This window comes from Hibiscus syriacus, unplaced genomic scaffold (genome assembly GCF_006381635.1).
Source record: "Hibiscus syriacus cultivar Baekdansim isolate YM2019G1 unplaced genomic scaffold, ASM638163v2 tig00111582_pilon, whole genome shotgun sequence".
NCBI classification, from domain to species: Eukaryota; Viridiplantae; Streptophyta; class Magnoliopsida; order Malvales; family Malvaceae; genus Hibiscus; species Hibiscus syriacus.
Genome location: NW_024063126.1, coordinates 10,905,906 through 10,929,668, shown reverse-complemented (window position 1 = coordinate 10,929,668; position 23,763 = coordinate 10,905,906). Strand labels below are relative to the sequence as shown.

The 23,763-nt window shown below is 34.7% G+C and overlaps 4 protein-coding genes and 1 pseudogene across 4 annotated transcripts; 2 read left to right on the top strand and 3 right to left on the bottom strand.

The window, feature by feature from the left end:
- Positions 1-575: 575 nt before the first annotated feature.
- LOC120165291 (2'-deoxymugineic-acid 2'-dioxygenase-like) lies at positions 576-1,532 on the bottom strand. Its single transcript, XM_039174845.1, has 2 exons — positions 998-1,532; positions 576-872 (listed from the first exon to the last, which is right to left on the bottom strand). The coding sequence occupies exons 1-2, from the start codon at positions 1,268-1,270 to the stop codon at positions 672-674; spliced, it is 474 nt and encodes a 157-aa protein (XP_039030776.1). The 5' UTR covers positions 1,271-1,532; the 3' UTR covers positions 576-671.
- Positions 1,396-1,928, bottom strand: LOC120165439 (protein DOWNY MILDEW RESISTANCE 6-like). Its single transcript, XM_039174957.1, has 2 exons — positions 1,728-1,928; positions 1,396-1,644 (listed from the first exon to the last, which is right to left on the bottom strand). Exons 1-2 carry the CDS (start codon positions 1,926-1,928, stop codon positions 1,396-1,398), a joined length of 450 nt encoding a protein of 149 aa, XP_039030888.1.
- Positions 1,929-2,603: 675 nt separating this feature from the next.
- LOC120165289 lies at positions 2,604-10,426 on the bottom strand (annotated as a pseudogene).
- A 3,396-nt stretch (positions 10,427-13,822) lies between these two features.
- Positions 13,823-23,180, top strand: LOC120165290 (pentatricopeptide repeat-containing protein At1g06143-like). Its single transcript, XM_039174844.1, is given in 3 exon segments — positions 13,823-13,986; positions 13,988-15,633; positions 23,121-23,180. Coding segments are annotated over 2 exon segments (1,743 nt in total). The 5' UTR covers positions 13,823-13,887; the 3' UTR covers positions 15,632-15,633; positions 23,121-23,180.
- On the top strand, positions 18,663-22,726 carry LOC120165438. Its single transcript, XM_039174956.1, has 6 exons — positions 18,663-18,724; positions 20,290-20,376; positions 20,459-20,637; positions 21,644-21,690; positions 22,070-22,325; positions 22,407-22,726. Exons 1-6 carry the CDS (start codon positions 18,663-18,665, stop codon positions 22,724-22,726), a joined length of 951 nt encoding a protein of 316 aa, XP_039030887.1.
- Positions 23,181-23,763: the final 583 nt, after the last annotated feature.

Below are 23,763 nucleotides of genomic sequence, written 5' to 3'. Positions count from 1 at the left end.
TAATTCATTAATTTGTAAGAAGTAAATTTAACTAAATTCTTATAATCATTAAGAATACAAAGACTGATGGAACTAGAAGAGATGGGTGGGAGAGTTGCTCTGAAAATTTTAAAATTATCATATATTTTAGATTATTTTTATGTATTTCTATTGAAAAGTTATTTTCGTCTCCGAATTTTGTAAATTTGTCCCCTCCTAAAACTTCAGAGGTTCGTTCTCCTAACATAACATCCTACATCTGTCCAAGTACATAATGGACAACTCACGAGTTGCCAAATATTAACCGAATTTTAATTGAGTCAAATTTGAGCAACTCACGAACTACTTAGCCGCGTAGATTGCATATTGCATACTTCATCATGCACTAAAGTATCTAGCTAAGTATTGGAATCGATTGCCAGCTTACATCATCCATGAAATCAGAAGGAAAAAGAATAGATAAGTCATTTTCAAAAGCAGTATTATTTATTAAATTGGCAAACTCACAATTACATACTATATATTATAAAACAAACTGCAATCTGACTCTGCAATTCTTGGACCTCCATCATAACATATACAGTACATTATAATTATAATTATAATTCAAACCATGATCATGATCATCAAAGCACACTTTGATCATTGGTTGGAAACCTTAAAAGGCTGAAGAGTTTACTCAGTGTCCCCCATCATCGAGAATGGTAACTCAGAAACTCTTTGTATCGAAAAGGTCTGTATAATGGCGGCTCGGCTGCACTGGTCAGAGATTTCGCAGGCTGTATTACGCTGTCTTCGCAAGAACTGATGAACAATCCGACAGTCGTTCGAGCAACCTTCGAGTTGGTCACGACGCGATGTTCGACACTCTTCAGCTTGCCGTTGCTCACAATCTGTATGACATGCCATGGATGCTAGAATCATTAGTAATTAATACGCGTTACTTACTAACATATCACATGACTATTTGTTGGTCGCTTTGATGACTTGAAGATAATCGAGGAACGGAACAACGCACCCGTAACTGGAGTCCTACGTTAACCACGAGAGCATTAGGCAGAGGCTGAACACCGATCCATTGTCCATCTTTGAAGACTTGGAGCCCATAGGCACCTCCTTGGAGTAGGATTGTTATGAGATTAGGGTCACAATGCTTAGGTAACCCCAGGGTCATGCTCGGATCCGGGCACGGCGGGTAATGGTTAGCTACTAATAGCAAAGCTTCACTTAGATCGTCCTCAAAGTACCCGGATTCGAGCCCTAAGCCCTCACATAGCAACTCCAAAATCATCAACCCCAGCTTCTTTGCTTCAACCGAAAATGACCATATAACATCTCTGCCAATGAAGGGTTTAATGGATTAATGAAGAAGAAACAAATAGTCGAAGCCATAGTTCTGTAATGTCACCTTATGATTTACCTGTACCGTGTAGGCTTTTGAGGCCAAAGTTCAATGCAGGCCTGATGGCAAGGGTGTTTCAAAACATCACGCCAAAAGTGATATTTTTCAGTTCCATAGTTTATGTTGCTTGTGTAAAGCCTGTACACTTTATTCGGATCCTCCGAATAGAGGCTTTCCTTGTCTTCCATCGGCATCTCAAAGAACTCCACCAAGACTTTCATGGTGTCATTCAATAGTTTCTCAGAAACTCCATGGTTTACAACCTGATTGAAAAGACAAAACTAAGTAAAACATAAGAATATTCCGGAAAAAAAAAGAAGTTTAGTTTTAAGGTTGTCGCATTAACCTGAAAAAACCCGAACTCTTGGGTAGCTCCGAGAACATTTATAATCGTATTGTTTCGATTAATCGAAGCTTCCCCGAGGTTGATAACCGGAATGGTGTCACCTCTAGGAATGGTGAGCTTGCCGGGTCTGGTTTCTGGTGGACAAATATAAGACTGGGGCAAAGCACCATCATTACACCAGCTTGAAACAAGCCGCTCCATTATTTAGTCTTATCTTTCTCAGTACTTATGCTATGAATGTGAAGATTCAAACAAAGTGATATATATATATAGGGTTAGGATCCACTTACACCTAGTGTAAAACTTTAGTTTTAAACCTTTTTAGTATCGTTGGATGAGGGAAAATCAAAGGCTGAGATTAACTCCTTGTTTTTTCCTCGGTAAATATCTTCACATTTCCTACTGTTAATATCAACATTTGATTTCTCCTCATCCAACGATCCTAAAAATGTGTAAAATTAAAAAGTTTTACAAAAATCAGAAGGTGGAATCTGATTCTGCAATAGCTGGATGACAATCCTTAACACATTTCACTGAAGATATTGGTTATATAAATATATGTATATATCCATGATAATGACAGACACTTGATGGTTGAACACATCTATCATCCGGAGCCAGATTGAACCCGTAAGCATAAGATTCGAATCTAAGACTTTACTTAAAGGAAAATTCGAATCTAAGACTTTACTTAAAGATGATAAACTTCATATCATTCGACCCAACGAGTGTTGATTACATGATGGAGACTTGCAGGTAAATGCCATAATTGATTTCCAGCAGCTGTGCAAAGAACAAAATAATAAACTAGTTTGCCAACACAATGATGCTTGATGATGAAAAAATTCAGAAAGAAGTATATGGAATTGAATGAAATTTTAGAATGATCATCAATATGCTCGTAATTGTTTGTTTATACACTGTCACAATGCTAACAATGGCTCATTGGAGCATGTTAACCTTGTAAAATCCGAGTTGAGACGGTCTAGAATCTAACCTCATGATGAATCTATATACGGCAAAAGAATACAGAGTTTCCTTCATTAAACTAAACCCTAGTCCAACAATGGAAACCCATTTGCATTCCCATTCATTTCGATAAATCCAATCTCGGAGCCCTCAAATTTACAGTGGGAGTTTCAGGAGGTCTGCTAAATATATCGTCAAAATGAAGACTTACATCCCCTCTTCCAGCTTCAAGATCGTCCATGTACGTTGAGCAAGATAACCTCCGAGATGGCCTCAAATCAAGGAATTGATCTTCCTCTTCTACACTTCTCTCAGATAAGTTATCATACTGACGGTCAGAAGAATAGCGGTTGAAATCAGGAGGCTCGAGAAAGCTTGTTTCGGGCTGTATACTATGTGAACTGCTTCTGTCCCACCAATGGCTCCTTGCGTCGTGCGGTAGTTCGTTTGTATCATGATGCTGGAGAACACTCTCGTGAAAGAAAGAAGCCGATGTTGAAGCTTCTAGATGTGACTGCAACCGTGACTGATCATTGTAATGGTGTGACCAATAGTCTTCATCTCTTGCTTCATTATGTGTCATGTTGGTTGGCACCCAATAATCTCCATACCGTTGGTCACCTGGTTCAAATGGCCTCGTTACAGCAGTGTCTCCCCTATAACCGGTTGCACAGCGAGTTCGAGAGGTGGTATAATACCAATCAAGAAGATATGGGTGATTCTTTTGTTCAGCATCAGTTACCCATAAAGAACCCAAATTGCGGCCAGTGTCCGGAATATCATGTTGCATTTCCCTTGATAAAAGACCATTTCTATCTCCGTATGCTCTCGGAGGGCTTGCTTGCCACAATCTACCCGGATAATATGCATGTCTAGTTCCCTGAGTTTGCAACTTTTTCTCCCTGAAAGTTCTAATATTCGACAGGAACTGCTTACCCCGAGCATCTGGTTCCCAGGAAGGATAGCTACTTTGGAAACTGCAATCGGAATAAAATTATTCATGACAGAATTATGCTTAGAGGGAAAAATGCAGAAAAGATATTCTGCACAATAAAAGGGTAGATGAAGCACCATAACCAAGATTTATCACAAACATAAACTTTAAAAAGGGAAACTGAACTATCATGTTTCATCAGATGCACATATAAATTAATCTCGAAACTTGTCAGCATTTATCACAGAGAACACAACTGTAAGAGTTCTCGGAGATTTTGGATTTCCCAAACTATTTTCACCAGGCAAATAGCCAAGATGATAGGTGCAGCTTTAGGAAAGAGGACGTATACGAATCGAATTAACCATTGCAATGATCAGACCTCAAGAATGATTTCTCCATTTTCCCTTGGGAACTCCTCTGAGCACGAGGTGCATTGTGTGGAGAGCCATAATTCTCATTGCCATGGTTTGAGAAATCAAAGGCACTAAAACTGCAAAAAGGACAATTGGACACATAATTTCATTTAACGGGACATGATACAGTTGGTAATAAACCGGTCTAACAAAAATCAAAAGAAAAAGAACACCCTTGCCTGCAAGCATGACCGACACCTTCAATGTCCACTGTAAAATCTGCAATGAACTGTAAAACGTCATCCACCCGCTGCAAAATAAACATCATAATCTTTAGTTCAAAAGCTAAGATCTAATGCTAAAGAAAAGTGAAAAAGTGACAAACTGACATCAGAACATTTTCCCGAAAAAAGGAGACGGAAAAGGGAAAACCTTTGGAACAACAAATATAAGCAAGAATGGAGTGAGGAATATCGAGGCCATCTCCTCTAGCAACATCATTCCAGTGTACTGCATCGGAAAATTTTAAAAATGAAAAATTTTAAAGAGAAAAGAATAAAAGGAAAATTTTAAAGAGAAAAGAATAAAGAAACATTTCTCAAACGATATTTTGTTACTTCAAAATCCATATACTTCTGCCGGCTGTATAACTAAATATTTAAATCATAAGAATGTCAGACAACTAGGATTATAGGTAAAATAAATAATAGGGAACTACGGGGGGATTACCTGAAATAGAGTTTCGAACTCTCTCCGGACAGTTTCGGTGTTTTCTCTACCACGCCATCTCTTTGGCATGTAATGTGTGTGTTGGACCACCATAGACATTGCTCCTTCATGATCAAGGACCAAAAGTTCATCTGTAACGGCAGCCCGGCTAATAGCTGTTATGGTTCCAAAAACAGCTGCATACCAAAACAAATTCCGACCAAATATCTACAAGTTTGGAACAAGTAAATGTAATTAACAAAATTGACATATAGAAGAGTTCAAAAGAAAATAGGATAAACTGCAATGGTGGAAGCTCAAAAATATTACTTGACCCTCTAGCAAAGATTCCTCCAGAAAGGCAATGATGATCAAGATAGCAGCAAAGCCACCAGATACAAATGAGATAAACTTTGCTATAATAGAAATAATTGGTGAGGGGAACCGCTTTAAGTACTCAGAAGCATGCACTACACTGCTGTTAATCCGATGCTTGAATAAATGGTCAACCTGTAAGACAAAGACAATTGTGTCATTTCATTTTCACAGTAGGTTCTGAATAACTTTTCTTTATCATGATAAATTTAATCTTTCACACGTAAAATGTGTAACATCAAAGAATTGACACGCTTACGTTTACTACATTAAAGTAATAACAGAAGCTTGTGAGGATATATGGTGGATTAATCCATCTTGACTTGGCAGCACCCAAAACAAAGAGAGAGAAAAAGATTTAGCTTTCAAACGAAACATAGAGAAGGGGGAATGAACATACCTCATTGAATTCCCTAAACATCCACTTCGACAAATTTGACCATCTGCGGGATGAAGCCATGCTTGGATGATTATAAAATTGTTCAGCATGCCTTAAGAAGAGATAAACCAGCATGAATATAACAAGGAATGGAGAGAGAAGCAGCATCACAAGCCCAACAACCATGAGTCTCTTCTTCAATGTTCTAGGATTATAAATGAAGTCCCTTCTAACACAGAAGTTTCTGCACGAAAACAGAGAAGAAAATAAACCCCTAGAATTTAATTGTTTTTTTCTTCTTTTTTGCAAAAAAAAAAAAATAATAGCAAGTAGCATTTGAAACTTGAAATACTTCATATTTATATTTTTCTCCCTAAACATAAAACGAACAATGGACAGTAAAATCTTTCTCTCTATCCTAGGCGTTTTCAAATTTCAAATTTCCACAAGCCCCGGCGTCTCTCCTCCGACATCCACTAGTTGTCCGCCGCCGTCGTCCGCCACCCGCCGCCGCCGTCAGCCATCCTCCGCCACACTCCGACCACCTTTTTGACGCCGTTTTTTCCTGGGAAGATCGCCGGCTCAAGGTGTTTCCTATTCTGGGCTTGGATTTGCGATTAAGACTCTTATTCTACGCAGATCTACAAGCTGCTCACGGCCGTTTTCGCCTCCATCCGTTGAACGTACACTGGACATCGCATCTCCACAGTGCTCAGAGCCTTTTTGCGACCATAACCCATTATCTTAGTATAGAGAATCGTTGCATCTCTCCATGATTTTGCAGTGAGCAGTTTCGGCAAGAACAGACGCTCAGTATTCCAAACCTTCTGCTTTTCTCCACTGCCATCCCAGTCTTCAGACTCAACTATTGGTGGATTTCCTCCGACACTGCCGAGTCAACTTTGAACTCTTGTTCTGGAAATTTTATTTCCAGGGGTGATACGTAGACTCAGTTTACTTCTTCTAGCCGGCAGTCCCGCTTCTCTCTTGTTTCAAGATCTAATCGCCGTTTTTCACCGGTTTACGCCGCCGTCCGTCGCTTCTCCATCGCTGGGTTTTTCACTTCAACAGTCTTTCATCACATGCCGGGTGCTAGAATCCACCCTTCTCTCCAGCAGAGACTTCCAGTCCATGCTCCTCCACCCTCTGCAGCCGCGCTTTCTCCGCCATCTCACCCTTCTAATCATGACGAGGTTCGTACTATCTTCATTATGGGTCTACCTGAAGATGTCAAAGAGAGAGAGCTACAGAATCTAATGAGATGGCTTCCAGGTTATGAAGATTCGCAATTGAGCTTCAAGGGAGAAAAGCCTAAGGGTTTTGCTCTCTTCTCAAATGCAAAATTTGCAGTTGCTGCCAAGGATGCCCTTCAGAAAATGGTTTTTGATGCTAAGTTGAAGTCCCTTTTGCACATTGAGATGGCAAGGAAAATCTTGCTGTTAAAAGAAGAATAGTTACTGATTCTGATGCTTTTGACAAGTATGGACGTTTTCCTGTTCCTCCAGTACTACCATTGCCAAATCCAGCTTCTGTAGCATCTCCTAGTACTCATGTGCCTTTTAAAACTGGGTGTTGAGATGAAAAGTCTGCAGTAGATGGTGTCCACGAGGGAATCGGGTAGTCTACCACAAATGGGTGCAGTAGACAAGTCTGGATGTTACACATTATTTATTGAAAATTTACCAGAGAAGATTCATTGGAAGAGGTTTGAATCTTTATTTTGCTCCCACAGTTGGGTACTTGATGCTTTTATTCCAAATAAAAGAAATTCAAAAGGAGTTCGCTTTGGTTTCATTCGCTTCGTATCAATCGAAGAAGCAAGGAGAGCGATTTCAAAAATGAATGGCTCTCGTATCGACGACAGCAAAATTGGTGTTTCTTATGCTAAATTCAAACCTCGACATTACTATTGGAGAAAGTCCTCGACAGGTGTTCTTCGCAAGTCCGGGATGAAAAATGATTCGAGGAAGAATCATTATAAAGTTGAAGGCGTTATAGATGAAGAAAAACTTCAGGTGTTGAGCAATTGTCTAGTGGGGTGGTGCAAGGAATTTATCAAAATCGGTCATCTCGCTAGACAAATGCATGCAAAGGGCCTCACTGGCTTCTCTTTAACGAGAGCTGCTGGAAATGTGGTTTTAATGATTTTCGAAGACTCTGCTTCATTGAGAAGTGTGAAGAACGATAAATCAAAGACTCTCGCAAAGTGGTTCTCCATAGTCGAAGCTTGGTCAGAGAGTTTGGTAATGGAGTATCGTCGAGTATGGTTAGTTTGCGAGGGTGTTTCTTTTCACGCATGGAATTGGAATACTTTCAAGAACATTGCTGATAAGTAGGGTCATTTACTAGCAATCGACGAAAGTTGTCAGTCATCATCATCCTTTGATTGGGCAAAAATTCAAGTCCTCACAAAGGCTGATGCGAGAATTGATGCAACGTTGGAATTGAAGGTTGGTGACAACTCCTTCAAGATCATGATGCATGAGATAGAGCCTTCATTCAAACCAAACTCTTGGGCTCCTGAAAAAGATGAATCTCATTAGATCTCGTCTCTCCAATTGTGGTTTTGATTTAGTTTATATGGTTGCAGGTGTTGCTTTTCTTTTGTATTATGTTCTGTTGCGTTGTTTTATTCCTATTGATGGAGGTGTAATTAGAAATAGGTGATTCGACTTGAGGATATATGAGGTTAAGGTGTTTGTTGTAATGGTGTATATCACCATAGGAGGATATTCCATGTTGTCTTTTGTATTGGGTATTATTATTAATAAACTTGAGCTACTCTTTTCTTCCTTCCAATGTTCGTTAACATACTTCTTAGTATGTGAACGAATATGAAGGGAGTTTTTAATGAGACCTCCAACTTCTATAAAAAAAAAAGAAGACACAAAAGTTGTGCACCTCTCTCCCTCTTCCGAATTTGTAATGATCAAAAAATGAAGAAACAAATAATTTTATCATTAGTCAGAAAGTAGAAAGTCATGAAACTTGCCTCTGTTGATGGTTTAGCTAGATCTAAAAGTTGGAAACATATCCATCCATGACAGTGATTATCTAAGGAACTACTGTAAATACATAACTGAAAGTCTTAACTGTTAATGTAAGTAAAGTTAAACATACCGGTCAAACATACTCTGCAGTATACACCAATTTAAGGTCCATTCAAGCGTCTTTGTTAGCATTAGGCGATGTCGTGCTCTATAAGGGCCAAATTTGACAGTTGGACCAGCACCTGGGACCCAGGCTGGTAAAGGAAAAGCAAGCACTCCTTTATTAAGCATTCCAATCAAGTAGTTCTCTTTCCGCATCAATCGCATAACCACATCATGCGCAGAAAGATCCTTGACCACACAGAGTTGTTGTGAGCTTTGTAACCAGACAACCTTTTCAAGGATTGTTGCCCACGGCATGGTCTGAATCTCATTATCAGTAACATGGAGACTGCAAAATAAGATACATTTAACAAAATCATTAAACATTTATAAGATGCTAAATGCTCTATCCCAACAAAAAATTAAAGCTTCTGGTGTATCTTGTAACTATGGATACTTACCTGTTATAATAGAAATGTCTTATTCCAAGGGTATCCTTTAATTGTGCAAAAAACCTCAAAAACAGAATATCCAATAGATGGAAAATAGCCCCAAGTATCCAACAATAATAACTTTTGAAAGTGTTAAAGGGGTTAATGGGTGCTGGTGAAGAGCTTCCTTAGCAAGATCACATGGCTTAGTTCCAGACTCGACTGCATTCATCCCACACTTAGCATTGCGGAGACCGTTCCAATCAACAAATAATAGGAAGAACCCTGAGAAACATATAGTAAAGCCCAGGCTCAAAAGTTCAACAATCCATTTAATAACCATGCACCAAAGCCCTTTCTCACAGTAGTAGCTATAGAGCCGTTCAAAGAACAAGTCCAAGTCAGCAATTGGTTCCACATTCCGAGTCTCGCCATTCAGAAGCACCGAAGGACTATCACTACCTGGACTCGGAGGAACTCTTCCATAGTCAGACAACTCAATCTCAGAAGGTACATCGCCTAGTAAGCCTGTCGTCAAAGAGGATTCGCGATCCCATCTCCACTTAAATATGCCAAGAGAATTTCCAGGCTTTAGTCCCCTGAACGTCATTTGTAAATCTTGATGGCAGGGAAAAGATGCCAGTCCATTCCCACAAATACGAAAACGTTTAGGCAAGGTTCTGCAGATAAGAAGAAAAGTAAGCAAATTCCCTTTATATGATGAATGTATGCACGCACTAGCAGGAACAGAACGATGCAAAAATAGAAGCAAAACTGAAACAAAGCAACCTTATGGACTGCACAAAACATGACATCGATATCGTTCTGAAACAATGAATAAACAATACATGAAATAAACACATCATAAAATAAATACCTGCAAACCATAACTTGGGGGAAAAAAACCACAAACCTTTTTCTTCAATGAACCAGCAGGCAACAAGCTTCAACAATTTGAACCTAGAAACTTAAATTGCAGATTCTTTCAACAGAAATAGCAGCAACCATATGCAAATTCATACACTATAAACCATGAAACATTATTAATAATATATATGGAAGAAAAACATCAAACGATATTAAATTTGAACAAAAGGACTAGGAGAATTTAAGAGAACCAAAGGCTCCAATGTCAACAAACTACTTAAAAAGCAACATTATCCCAAATACTATCCTCAAAACACTCCCAAAAAGGAAAGAAAACTAAAAGAACTAGCTGAAACAAATAACATGCCAAGATTACCCATTTAATACAATAAACAAGAAAAGAAGAAAGTTGAAGAATTTACCTCCTACCCACCGACGAGCAGCTCCCAATGTCAGCGATAAGAATGAGCAAATAGTCAAAACGGCGAATTTAGCCAATACCCAGTAAGAACAATAGGGCAAAAACCAACAAGTAGATGAAGAGCCCAAAGCATTGGTTGTTTGTGCAGCAGAAAAAAGGAAGGGCTTTTCATATTATTTTGTTGATGGCAGAACTTTTTATTCGACTCAGAAACTTCGCCTTTAAGATATTTTTAAATTATCTTTCTTTTTTATATAAATTAAATTTATAATCATAGCTCATGAAAATATGGAATATAAGGTAAATAATTTGATCAATCGATCAAATATATATTATAAATAAAATTTAAGTTGTAATTTTTAAAAATTTGTACATACTTTTATAAAATATTTTTTTAAAAAGCAAATGTATATTTTTTTATAAAATAAAATTACATAAAATTATAAAACAGATATATTTAAATTGGCATAGGGGATGTATGAAATTCAAGTTGTAATTTGTTTTCAGTTCATGATCGATGAGAGTGTTGTAATTTAAACGGCCGGTGAAAACCAGATGTCAGATGTCGACCGAAAAAATAAGACCAGATGTCGCATGAGGCCTCTTCCCCAACAAATTTGGAACTAACTTGTGTTTTGTTGGGCTTCTCGTAACTTCATTTTGGGTTAATACTTGCTCTGAGCTTCTTCTTTTTTGGGTGCATTTTGTGTTAGTTTATTTGCGATTTCAAAAGTGTAAATAAATAAAGTATTCGAAAAATTATTTGAGAAAAAATTGTATATGTTTGTTTATATTTATTTATATTTTTGATTTTTTATTATATAATTAAATTTATTTAATTTAATAGAATTATATTTGATACACTATCAGTTCGTGAAATTTGATGGTATTATTGCCAAAACTTGTTGGTATTAAATAAGTAAGACTCGGTGGGAATACTTATCTTCGAGAGGAGTGTTTAAGGAATCAAATAGGTTTTGATGTCTATAAACGATTCACCTTGTCTAGTTTGAGTAGAGTCGCAGTCATGAAGAATCGAATGTTGTCTGATGTCGATAGATTTTATCTTCATGAGAAAATAGTGCACGTATAAATAAAGGTAAGGTGATTTCATTAAGGTTACTTTTTCTTTTTCTATCTCATTCGAGATATTTTATAATAACTCTTAATGCGTATGTCAAATATTGGGCAATGATGATCATTTGTAAGTTAGCAGGCTAAGTAGATACAGACATGTGGCAATATATTTAGCTCTGATAGATAACATGAATCTGTTATAAGTGATATCAACTAATCCTGACTTCCTGAGAAATATATTTGATATCTTTCTCTCTTAATCCACTCTCAAAAGCTTCCCTTTGAAAAGTTTGCATTTATAATTATACATTTTGTGATTAAATTGTTGTTTGTTGTACCTGTATTTTTAAGGGAAATTTTGGGTTGTAGTTGATCATCTACTATAATGAATGAATAATGAAAATGGAAATGAACAAGCGCATGTCTTACAAAGTCCAGTATAGTGGAGCACCCTGTGCTTAGGAAGGTTTTTTTTTCCTGTCTCTTTAAATACAACACAAAACTCTCCTTTCAAAAAAAAAAAAAAAATAACTAAGGGTTTCTAATTCTTTTTGCATATAAAATTGTTAATTTTCCACCCTTTCTTCTATCTCTCGTTTATTCATTCAATTTTAAATTAAATTTAATTATATTTTTTTCTCTTTTTAATTCTCATTTTTTAATTTATCAAATATCATTCACCTCATATTTATCAAAAAAAAATATCATACAACTTTTATTTTTCTCTAACATCAATTTAATGGTAAAATAATATACAATTCTTCCTTATTTTATTTATTTTTCAAAATCAAGTTTCATACTATACTCACATTCAATTTATTTATTTATTTATTCTCTCTAAGTTGTGTTTAAAGTGTTTTCTTAACAAAACAATTAAACCTTTTTGAGCAAATTTAATTATTTTTATATGGTTTATTAATATAATATTAAATTAATTCTTCGAAGTTGTGGAGTATACTTTCCTTCTATAAGAATTTATTTTTAAATTTTTGCTTAAAATTCTGAAAGTATTTAAAAGGGTTCTGATGCGTTATGTCATTGATACAAGTGTATATTATAGGTCAATTTTTGTACTCAGACCAACGGACACTTTACGCGCTTGGAGGTGGGAATAGGGATGGGCATCGGGTTGAGTCTTGTTTTGATCAATTCGATTCAACTCAATAAAAATACATTCTCCACTCAAAACTCGACTTGATCCAGGTTTAGGGTGGTTTATTTCACCCATCATTTGAGATAAAATTTGAGTCGTCTCATACATTTTCAGGATTTAGGTCATCATAGAACGAAAGTATATTCTATTACTTTAAACAATTAGTTTAATATTACATTAATAAATTTTAGAAAAATGATTAAATTAGGGGCCTAAGTTATAAAAGTAAAAGATTGGATTAGAAGAATTGGGAGCGTAAGTTATGAAAGTAAAAGGTTGAATTAGAAAAATTGGGGGCCTCAATTGTAAAGCTAAAAAGTGAGATTAAAAAAATTAGGGGCTTAATTATAAAGGTAGAAAATGAGATTAAAAAATTATGGACCTCAATTATAAAGGTAAAAAGTGAGATTGAAAAAATTAAGGGCCTCAATTATAAATATAAAAAGTGATATTAAAAAAAATTAGAGACTTCAATTATAAAGGTAAAAGGCGAGATCGAAAAAAATTATGGGTTTCAATTATAAAGGTAGAAAGTGAAATTGAAAAAAATTAGGGGCCTCAAAAGGTAAAAAGTGAGATTAAAAAAATTAGGGCCTTCAATTTTAAAACTAGAAAGTAAAAATTAAAAAAATAGGGGTCTCAATTATAAAGGTAAAAAAAAATTAGGGGTCTCAATTATAAAGGTAAAAAGTGATAATAAAAAAATAGCAGCTTCAATCATAAAGGTAGAAAGTGATATTGAAAAAATTAGAGGCATCAACTATAAAAAGTAAAAAATGAGATGAAAAAAGTTAGGGGCCTCAATTATAAAGGTAAAAAATGGAATAACAAAATTAAGGGTTTCAATTATAAATGTAAAAAGTAAGATTAAAAAAAATTAGAGGTATCAATTATAAAGGTAAATAGTGAGATTACAAAAATTAAGGGTCTCAATTGTAAAGATAAAAAAAATTTAAAAATAAAAAGTATGGTTGAAAAATTAGAGACCCTATAAACAAATGAGACCCTGAGCAATCATTTTCCCTGCAACCCATAATAACCGGCTTTGTCTGACATGGCTCGACCAAAATAATATATATATATATTTATATATTTAATTTTATTTAATAAAATAATGATCTAATTAAAAAATAATATAAAGAGTAATATTATTATAATTATCTTTAAATATATAAGATATAATTATATTACTCTTTTAGATTGAATCATATGTTTTTACCATAAATTTGAATTCAATCTAAATTGAACTAATTTTTTTTAAAAGAAAGTTAGATCTTGTTAAATCGAAACTCGTCAAGTCTCGTGCATACCACTTGGTGAGAATAGATGTCCATCGAGTAGTAAACCCCTCTTGCCTCATTCCCCCACAACTGGTCCTTTGCCTTTAGAATCAGACCAATGTCCCGCAAGACCATAGCTAAACTTAACCATTTATCCATAGAGGCAACACCTCTCCGGCAACCTCAAACTCTAACTCAAAACATCCAAGCAATAGCCCCATCAAATAAACCAATGTTCCCATTTAAACCAACTAGAGAGATTATATGCCACCATGATCAAAACAAATGTAAACCAGGACTGTTTCTTATCAAACCAATTCGTCACTGCATGTTCCTCTTTTCGCCGCATGGATTACGCAATCCTAGCCTTTACCCAAATGCAGAAACCCAATGTTTTTGTCTACAATGCGTTGATCAAGGGCCTTGTTCATTGTCACCGTCCTTTTGCAGCTTTAGATTATTACAAACATATGCTCGGAGCTGGAGTTTGGCCCACCAGTTTCACGTTTTCTTCGCTGGTTAAGGCTTGTTGCTTGGTTTCTGAATTTGGGTTCGGAGAAAGTGTTCATGGCCATGTTTGGAAACATGGGTTTACCTCACATGTCTTTGTTCAAACCGCTTTGATTGATTTTTACGGTAGTGTTGGGAAAATTTTTGAATCGAAAAGGGTGTTCGATGAAATGCCTGAAAGAGATGTTTTCGCATGGACGGCGATGATTTCGGGTTTCTTGAAGGCCGGGGATTTGGGTTCTTCGAGGAGATTGTTTGATGAAACGCCTGAAAGGAGTACCGCGACATGGAACGCTATGATCGACGGGTATGCGAGAGTAGGGGATGTTGATTCAGCCGAGTTATTATTTAATCAAATCCCTGTAAAGGACACGATTTCTTGGACAACGATGATCAACTGTTATTCTCAGAACAAGCAATTCGGAGAAGCATTAGCTCTTTTCGAGGAAATGAGGCGATATAAGGTTAGCCCAGATGAAGTTACCATGGCAAGTATTTTTTCGGCCTGTGCTCATCTTGGGGCACTCAATACTGGAAAAGAAATACATAATTATTTAATGCAAAATTCATTCGATCTCGATGTCTATATAGGATCCGCATTAATCGATATGTATGCGAAATGTGGGAGCTTAGAGAGGTCGCTTTTGGTGTTCTTTAAATTAAGAGAGAAAAACCTGTTCTGTTGGAATTCGGTAATCGAAGGGCTTGCAGTTCATGGCTATGCCGAAGAAGCACTGGCAATGTTTGACAGGATGGAGAGGCAGCGGGTCAAACCAAACGGGGTTACTTTTGTTAGCGTTATTAGTGCCTGCACTCATGCAGGACTAGTCGAAGCAGGCCGTCAGAGGTTTTTAAGCATGACTCGTGATTATTCGATCCCCCCTGGAGTCGAACACTTTGGATGTATGATTGATCTATTGAGCAAAGCCGGGTTGCTCAAGGATGCTCTCTTCTTAATACGGAGCATGAAGTCTGAACCGAATTCTGTTATTTGGGGTGCATTGTTAGGTGGGTGTAAGCTTCACAAGAATATGGAAATTGCTCATGTTGCTGTGGATGAACTGATGGTTTTAGAGCCGTACAATAGTGGCTATTACACTCTTTTAGTTAACATGTATGCAGAGGTTAATCGATGGGGCCAGGTTGCAAAGATCAGGCAAAGGATGAGAGAATTAGGTGTAGAGAAGCAATGTCCTGGGTCTAGTTGGATTGAAATGGATAACGAAGTTCATCAGTTTGCCGCTTCTGATAAGTCCCACCCTGCTTCAAACGAGATCTACTCGATTCTCGCCGAATTAGACGTCCAACTGAAGTTAGCTGGCTTTGTTCCTGCACTAGGGTCTTTGATATAGAAGTTTAATCTTCATAAGAAGAAATGGCATCTAAAACCAACCGGAGGTCGTGCAAGCTCGAGCCCGGGGCAAGTCTCTGGATAGAGCTCCGGCGAAGCAAAAGCAAGCAAGCAAGAATTCGATGTAGTTGGCAGGCTAGCGCAATGGTAAACTCATGAAAGTCTCTTGATCCATGCTTTTATTATGCAGCTGAAATGGGCTAAAAAATTAAAAATATATATTATTATTTTTACCTCGAATTTAACTTGATTTTTATTTATACAAATCTAAACTTGTTCATCCTGCACAAAGTTTAATTTATATATTTACATCTAATTATTTTAAACGTCAAATGTCTTTCTAATTCTATTTCACTAAATTTTTACAAAATTGAATTAAGTAAATATTATAAAATCTTATAAAAAATAAAATTTAAAAAATATGAAATTAAAATTTATTTTACAAATTATGAGGAAACTATATAACTTTAAAATATATAAAAAATAATTATAAGAGGAGATTTTAGTGAATATAACATGATAGAAGGAAGTAAATTTCACTTAAACTTGATATCACAAAAAAAAATCTTCCTACTCATCAATCTATGTAAGATATAGTTCTATAAAGTCAAGGTATATATGGGTTCTATGTGTTTGATTTTTTATAACACTCCCAATATTTATTTATTTTTTATTTTTTCAAGGAATAACAAATTCATCTCTACAAAATAAAAATAAAATAAAACTTACATTATAATTAACATGTATGAATTGAACAGTATAATTATACTACTAAATAAAACTCAAACGGGAATTCGCCTCTAAATTCAATGAATCGTTTAATAATAACATTTTCAATCACTCTTATTAATATATATATATATATATATATTAATTTATTTTTTTGTATATATGCATATTTTAAATTTGAAACTTAAAATAATTAAAAAAAATTAAATATGCTCCTAAATTTAAAAAAAAACTAATTTGACATTCGAATTCAATAAAAAAATAAACTTAAAAAAACTAATATGACATTCGAACTCAATAAAAAAAATTAATTTAGCCTACCTATCATGTCACCAGTCATCATGAACCATCACATAAACATCGTGAAATGCCATATAAACATCATAATGATCAACGATGGAAACTGTTGGCCAAAAGATCGCATTAAGTTCGCCTACTAAGTTTGAGGACTACTTTTAAGTGTAAAAATAGTTTGAGAATCACTTTAATATTTTTTTTAAAAAAATAAAAAGACCTCAATTATCTTTTTCCCAACTATTATTTATTAATTTGATTCTTGTATCATCATTTTTATACTTATTATCCTATAAAAATTTTTGGTTAAAAAACTAATATGGTCGAATGATATATAATAATAAAAAAAACATTAAACGTTCTAAAAGAAGATGGAAAATTCAAATAAAATTTGAAAGGAATTTTAAAAAACTAAAAATACAAAAAAAATTCACATTTGTATTTTGATTTTTTTAATGTTTACTTTGTTAATGATTCGTTGATTTTTTATTTTGAAAAATAAACATAAACATTTAGATTTTTTTTATAGTCTTAAGGTTTTCTCATATATATTTTAATTTTTATTATATTTATTATGAAATATCATTTTTCTTTCTAAAAAACAATAATGAATAAAACGATATACAAAATGATGTTACAAAGACTAGACTAAGAAAACAATAATATAAATGTTAAAGTAATAATTTAGATATAATACAAGAGTTAAAAGAGATATTAAGTCAATATATAGTTGTTTCAATAATAAAAGATAATGAAGTTCTAAACAAATAGTAGTTTATAATCACCCCAAATTATTTTAAAAAATATCGAAGTAAAATAATAACATTTTGATAAAAGAAGATAAAACTCGTAGAAGAAAATTCAATATATTTAAAAAAAAAGTTTTTAGAACATATACAAATAGTCGTCCGACTATAGAGCGTTGTTTTATTGAGTCTATGATTATTAAAAGTTACAAAATGATCCTGACTATGACTATATGGTGTTGCTTTGTTGAGTCCCTAAACTATTCATATGTTCTAAACTTATCATTTTTCATTAAAAAATTAACCATCGTCTGAATTTGACGTTAACCTATTGATTGATATATGATAAAATTATAGTTTAATGATGTCTACTGACACCATTGTTTCTTTCAAGCATTAGCTCGACGATATATTGTTTCAAGTATTGACTCAAACATGAAGAGTCGATCCATAAAATACAGTTTAAATGGTTCTATGATCGGATTTTATCATATCTTAGTTAATATGTTAACATCCAACTCAGACGATCGTTAAATTTTTAACGAAAAAGGACGGGTTTGGAACATATGAATAGTCAGTGGACATTTTTTTACTTTTAATAGTCAAGAGACTCAACAAAATAATACCCTTAAGAGATCATTTTATAACTTTTAATAGTTGAAAGACCATTTATGAATTTTCCCGTTGAAAATTTTTAAAACGGTTTTCTAGAACTTCCCATTTGAGTCATGATATAGTTGGAGTCTAATTACAGATTAAGGTAAAATTGGAAACAAAAACGTTTTTTTCCCGTCTTCTTCTCTTCACGAACGCGGGAGTTAAGTCAAAACCATCCCGGAATTTGCTCCCATTGTTGTTTAAACTCCAAATCAAAACCCTATTCCAATCCCTAAATTTAGATAGCTATATATGTAGCAATACTTTCTTATGTTCATTAACAATATCTTTTTGTAATTTGGTGGCTAAAATGCAAAGGAGGGCTGCCTTTCATAGATATTATGCCATCCTTCTTTTTTCTATAAGTTTCCAAGGTTATGGGCAACGTGTTCTCTGTTGGACTATTGCTAATGAATTGGAACTACTTGATTAACCTGTTCTTTTTGTCAGTCAACCACATTCAAGTTCCTTTCATCAAGACTACTGAAATATGATAATGTACTACTAGTTACAAATGCCGCTAACCTACTCTGCGGATTTGTATGTTTGATTCTGCGATGCTTGCTTTTGTTGTAAATAAAAACTCTATTATTGAATTTCAGTGACATGGAGAGCTCAAATGTTATTCTTACCGGTGGACATGGAGGTCTGAAGTTTTGGGACATACGGTAACCTTGATAGCTTGTTCTAATTTAAGTTTGATCGTTTTGTATCATTATCTTTGAACTTTTTGTTGTCATGTTTCCTATGCATTCATCTCAGTGGAATTCAGATGCTTGGTGTCTTTATACTGTTTCTTAAGATTGAACTCTTTGACTAGTTTGAAAGTTTAATTAAACTTTAACATCTTAAAGATGCCATATTGCATTGTCATATATCAATAGCGTAGACTAACAGATTATGTTTACTATTTAATTTACTATTATATATTTCATTTTCTTTAAGATTCTTTCCATAAACTTCCATGATTTAGTGAAGCTTACAGAGTCATAGGAGGTTCAGCTGCAGTTACAGTTCTTATTGACCGAGAAGTCAAACTAATTTTTATTTCTTTCACCACTAGTGAATGGAGTTTGCTCGATTCTCTTCAAAGTTTCCCCTAATTCATTTTTACACCACAAATTAGAGCAATGACTGTTGTATATATATATATATATATATATATATATATATATATATATATTATTTTGGATCATTTATGTAGCTATTGTTGGGTGGATGATAAATAAATAGGCATGCCCGGTGTTGTCAAGGGTGCAACACTCATTTTAGGTGATTTGCATGAGGCTTTAGGCCAAAAATATGCCTTTGCTTGAGTGAAGTAATGCGTGATATAGCATGTTTATGCATATAAGGCTAAGATATATAACTATGATAATGAACTCTAAATAGTTATCTCGTTTAGCTACAAAACATGCAAAATTTTGTTTCTTTATTGGTCAAATGCATAATTTCCATAAGGCTTATAATTCCATCTTTGTTGTTGAATACTCTAATATTGAGAAGTATATTGTCCCCTTTTTTGCTAGAGAAGGTACAATGAATGGGAGTTTTTTTTTTTTGGGTGAGATTATTTTCGCCTATCGACTGGGAAAAAAACCCTATCTAAGTGCACTGGATTTGTGCCTTGCCTGATAGGGCTTGAGGCACTTTTGTTGTCTGGTGCTAAGGCGCAACACTTGGAGCATGCCTTGACAACAATGGGCATTTGTATTGCATTTTATGCATATTTAGTTGATGAATGAAACTAGCAATTAAGATGAGAAATAGTATACATCAATCTAATGCATAACTTGATCTATACACGTGCTTGACTTTCTTAGGTTGATCTAGCATAAATAGGAACTTGCAAATTTTTGCATATTCTAGAATTTAAGTTCAGTTGGCACCAGAGTAATTTCCTATTTTCCTTTTAAGTTCTGAGTCATTCAAACTCTGAACTTGGAACTTGTAAATGAATTGTAGTTCTCTAGGATTTCGTTTGGGACACATTTGCATACGTTAACTGTTAAATTGGTTTCCATTGTTGTTTTAAGAGCAGGGATCCTGAATTGTGGGTTACTTTCAACTAGATGGTACTTAAATCGTATTCTCTTGGTATGGTGTGTTGTGTGTATGTATATTTATGGTTGTTGCATTGAGTATTTTACTCTTAAGAATTTTTCCCGTTCAAGATGCTATGGTAGCATGACTACATGTTCCTTAAGAGCTCTAGTTTGATGATTGTTTGCAGTGATCCATTTCTTCCATTGTGGGATGTCCATCCAGCATCAAAGTTCATATATAGCCTGGACTGGGTGCCAGAACCAAGGAAAGTTGTGCATGATGGCTTTCCTATTGTTTTCATGGTAGTTGATGGTCTTCTCTTCGACTAGAATTGAATCAAAATTTTATGTCTGTAGATGCGTTATGATATCCTTCGATGATGGAACAATGAGACTGCTCAACTTAGTTACTGCATGTGATGTTCCTGTTTCTGGAGAACCTTTTGGGGCATATAAGCAACCAGGAGGTCCAGGACTGCACCTTTATAATTGTTCATCCTTTGCTATCTGGAGTGTACAAGTGTCGCGACTAACAGGTATTTTAGGGAGTGATTCTCTTACATCATTACATTTTTCTTTAACAATTGCTGTGGATCTTATATGCTTGTCAGTAACTCAAATTGAAAAGGAAAAAAAATTGCAGAAAACCGGTAAACTTTTTAAAGCACAAGATACACTAGCAAAAGATCATATAAAAGTTAGCGAAGTCAACGAGTGTATGGTTAACACTGTTTGATTAGAAACGTGTTAAAAATTGTGTAGGCATTGGGCAGAAAGAAAATTTACTTCAACCTAGAAGGTAGATTACGTATAACACGGGCTCTACATTCTTTAGATTAAGTTGTCTGCAAACATAAAACCAGTCTACATGTGACAAACCTATTTATTATTTCTTTACTTCGTGATATTAATTATTGATACAATATTTTTCTGTAATATTACATGCCTACTTAGATAGTTATAAATTCTCTATTTATTTTTGTCTTTGCATCAATGTTGTCAAGGGCGCAAGATGTATGTGAGTTTTTGTATAATATACACACACGCCCACACTCACACAAAGCTTAAGATATATAATAAATTCTAAATTGGAGTCTAGTTTATCTACAAAACATGCAATCTTTTTATTGGTCAATAAGCATGATTTCCTTATGGTCAATGTTCGTTGTTGAATGCTCAAATATCATGACGAGTTTTATATTATCCTTTTCTTACTATCAAAAGGAAGAAAAAAGGTGAAAAGTGAAAGAAATTAAAGAGAAATAAATTGTCTTTTGAGTGGGATGGTATATCTTACTGGTGTGGTGAATATTATCCTTTTCTTACTAGTAAGAATCTAAACATATATCAAATAAATTTCGTATTAGCAAAAGATATATTATATAATAATTTGTCATTAAAGATATATCTTTAATAGCTACATTTCATATATCTTTACTGGTAAATATATCAAATAAATTTAGATTAAGGTGGGATGATGAATAACTTGTTTCTCAAACTGTCATTTCCAAATTTAGATTGACTGATGAATACAAATTTTAGGCATGGTTGCATATTGTGGTGCTGATGGTACTGCTACGTGCTTTCAGGTGAGTTACTTTACCTTTATTTTCAATGCTTTCCATAATTTCCCTCGAAGGACTTTGTTTCTGAAGCATAAATATTTTTCTTCTTTTCTTTCTTTCTCCAAGTAGAATTGTCTTGGAGACTGGTCAAGAATAATTCATGAGTTGTTATTACTTCTGCATTTCTCATGCAATTCATGTTTACTTCTACTTCCTATGGTACAGAGCCTTAGCCCTTAGTGTAAAGTTATTCGAGTCCTTTCATTGATGCCATATCATGAAATTCTGTGATGCCTCTACTTGAAATTTCCTATAAAATAAAATTTAAATCCGCTTGTAAATTCGTAAGCTGCTTCTTCGAGTTAGTTTTTGTCTCCATTGATACTATTGTTCTTATAACCAGCTAACATCACAAGCAGTGGGGAAAAGATTTTCACGAAATCGAACCCCGCATTTTGTATGTGGATCCTTGATGGAGGAGGATTCCGCTGTAATAGTTAACACCCCCTTACCAGATATTCCTTTGCCATTGAAGAAGCCAAGTATTGATTGTGGGGAGGGCCAAAGATCCATGCGTACCTTCTTAACCAAGTCAAACCCAGGCAAAAATGATAAGGATAGTAAGGCAAAAGTTCCAACTTCTAATAAACAAACTTCAGGTAGGCTTTCACAACTGGGTTGCCAATTATGTATTCCAAGTTCCTTTTTTAACAGCCAACAACTTGTTCAATCTGTTGCAGTCATTAGCGAAAGCAACGATCCTGGCACGGAATCTGAACCTGAGGAAACATTGGCAGCTCTGAAACACAAAATCAAGCAAAAATCTATAAGTGTCAACAAGAAGAAAGCCAACGATGATAAAGTATTGTCACTAAATACCAAAAAAGCAACAAATAAAGGGAAAGAAGAAACTGGAAAAGAAGTTGAAAGCAAAATTGAGACATTTCCTCCCAAGATTGTGGCAATGCATAGAGTTAGATGGAACATGAACAAGGGTAGTGAGAGATGGTTGTGCTATGGTGGAGCAGCCGGGATTGTTCGATGTCAAGAGATTAGATAGGAATTGTTAAAACAACATTATGAGCTTCAACAGGTTGTTAATATTTGCTTAAAAAGCCATTCTAGTCTTAATAATCTCAATCAATTGTTAATTGCTATTACGATGTGTTCAACTTCAACCATTATGCCTAATTTCAAGTTTCAATGTTCAGTCATGTTTTACTTTCGACAAACAAAACATGATAACCTAAGACAGCATTAACACTATTCTCATTAACTAAAACGTGATTATTTCACGTTCAATAAGATGAAGTTAATCGATGGGGTCAGGTTGGTTTCAGATGGAGAACGAAATTCATCAATTTGCTGCATCTGTTAAGTTCCACCTAGCATCAGATGAGATCTACTTGATTCTAGCTGGCTATTTACCTGAACTTGGTTCTTTATTATAGAAGTTTAGTCTTCATAAGAGGAAATGGCATCTAAAACCGACCACAGATTGTGAAAGTTAATGCTCCATGGGCATTTATGATTTGATGCTTTGCAAGGAAAGGCTATGGTAGAGCTCTTGAAACTGGTAATAAGGTTATTTCCTTTTTGTTAATTAATACTTATTTTTTTTTGGTTTTTCGTGGCATACAGGACGACTAAATGCAGCATCTCTATAAAAGCTGAGGAATGAAATTCTTCTAACAGAATGGTAAGCATGCGATTTCTTTCTAAATGAACATAAAATTTCCTTCTGAAGTTCAATTATGAGATTTGAAACGGAACAAGCATGTGAAATAAGTTCTTCAAAGCATTTTGAGTATCAGAAACGCTACAAAGTACTCAGCCCAATTTAGCATTGATGATTTAAGTGTTCTTTTTGTTGTCATTTTGATGATTTAAAGAACAATATCATTTTTTGTGAATTGTAGTGTCATAGCTTAGCGGGATGAGATGCTAAATCCCTTAAGAAATATTGAGTGGTTGATTTTTGATGTTGTAAATAAAACAAACTGGATCAAGAGGGTTGCCCTAATAATAGATCTTTACAGTATCTAGTTCGGACTACTCAATTAAAAGGTCAGATACCGTTAGTTATATAAAAAAGAT

Bases quoted from the DNA above. Each gene is read 5' to 3' on its own strand.
- LOC120165439 (XM_039174957.1), bottom strand. From the start codon at position 1,928: ATGGAGCGGCTTGTTTCAAGCTGGTGTAATGATGGTGCTTTGCCCCAG. The intron at 1,645-1,727 runs GTTAATGCGACA...CTTTTCAATCAG, and splicing joins AAGAGTTCGGGTTTTTTCAG to GTTGTAAACCATGGAGTTTC.
- LOC120165291 (XM_039174845.1), bottom strand. From the start codon at position 1,270: ATGATTTTGGAGTTGCTATGTGAGGGCTTAGGGCTCGAATCCGGGTAC. The intron at 873-997 runs GTGCGTTGTTCC...CATGTCATACAG, and splicing joins ACGTAGGACTCCAGTTACGG to ATTGTGAGCAACGGCAAGCT.
- LOC120165438 (XM_039174956.1), top strand. From the start codon at position 18,663: ATGGAGAGCTCAAATGTTATTCTTACCGGTGGACATGGAGGTCTGAAG. The intron at 20,638-21,643 runs GTATTTTAGGGA...TACAAATTTTAG, and splicing joins ACAAGTGTCGCGACTAACAG to GCATGGTTGCATATTGTGGT. The intron at 22,326-22,406 runs GTAGGCTTTCAC...AATCTGTTGCAG, and splicing joins TTCTAATAAACAAACTTCAG to TCATTAGCGAAAGCAACGAT.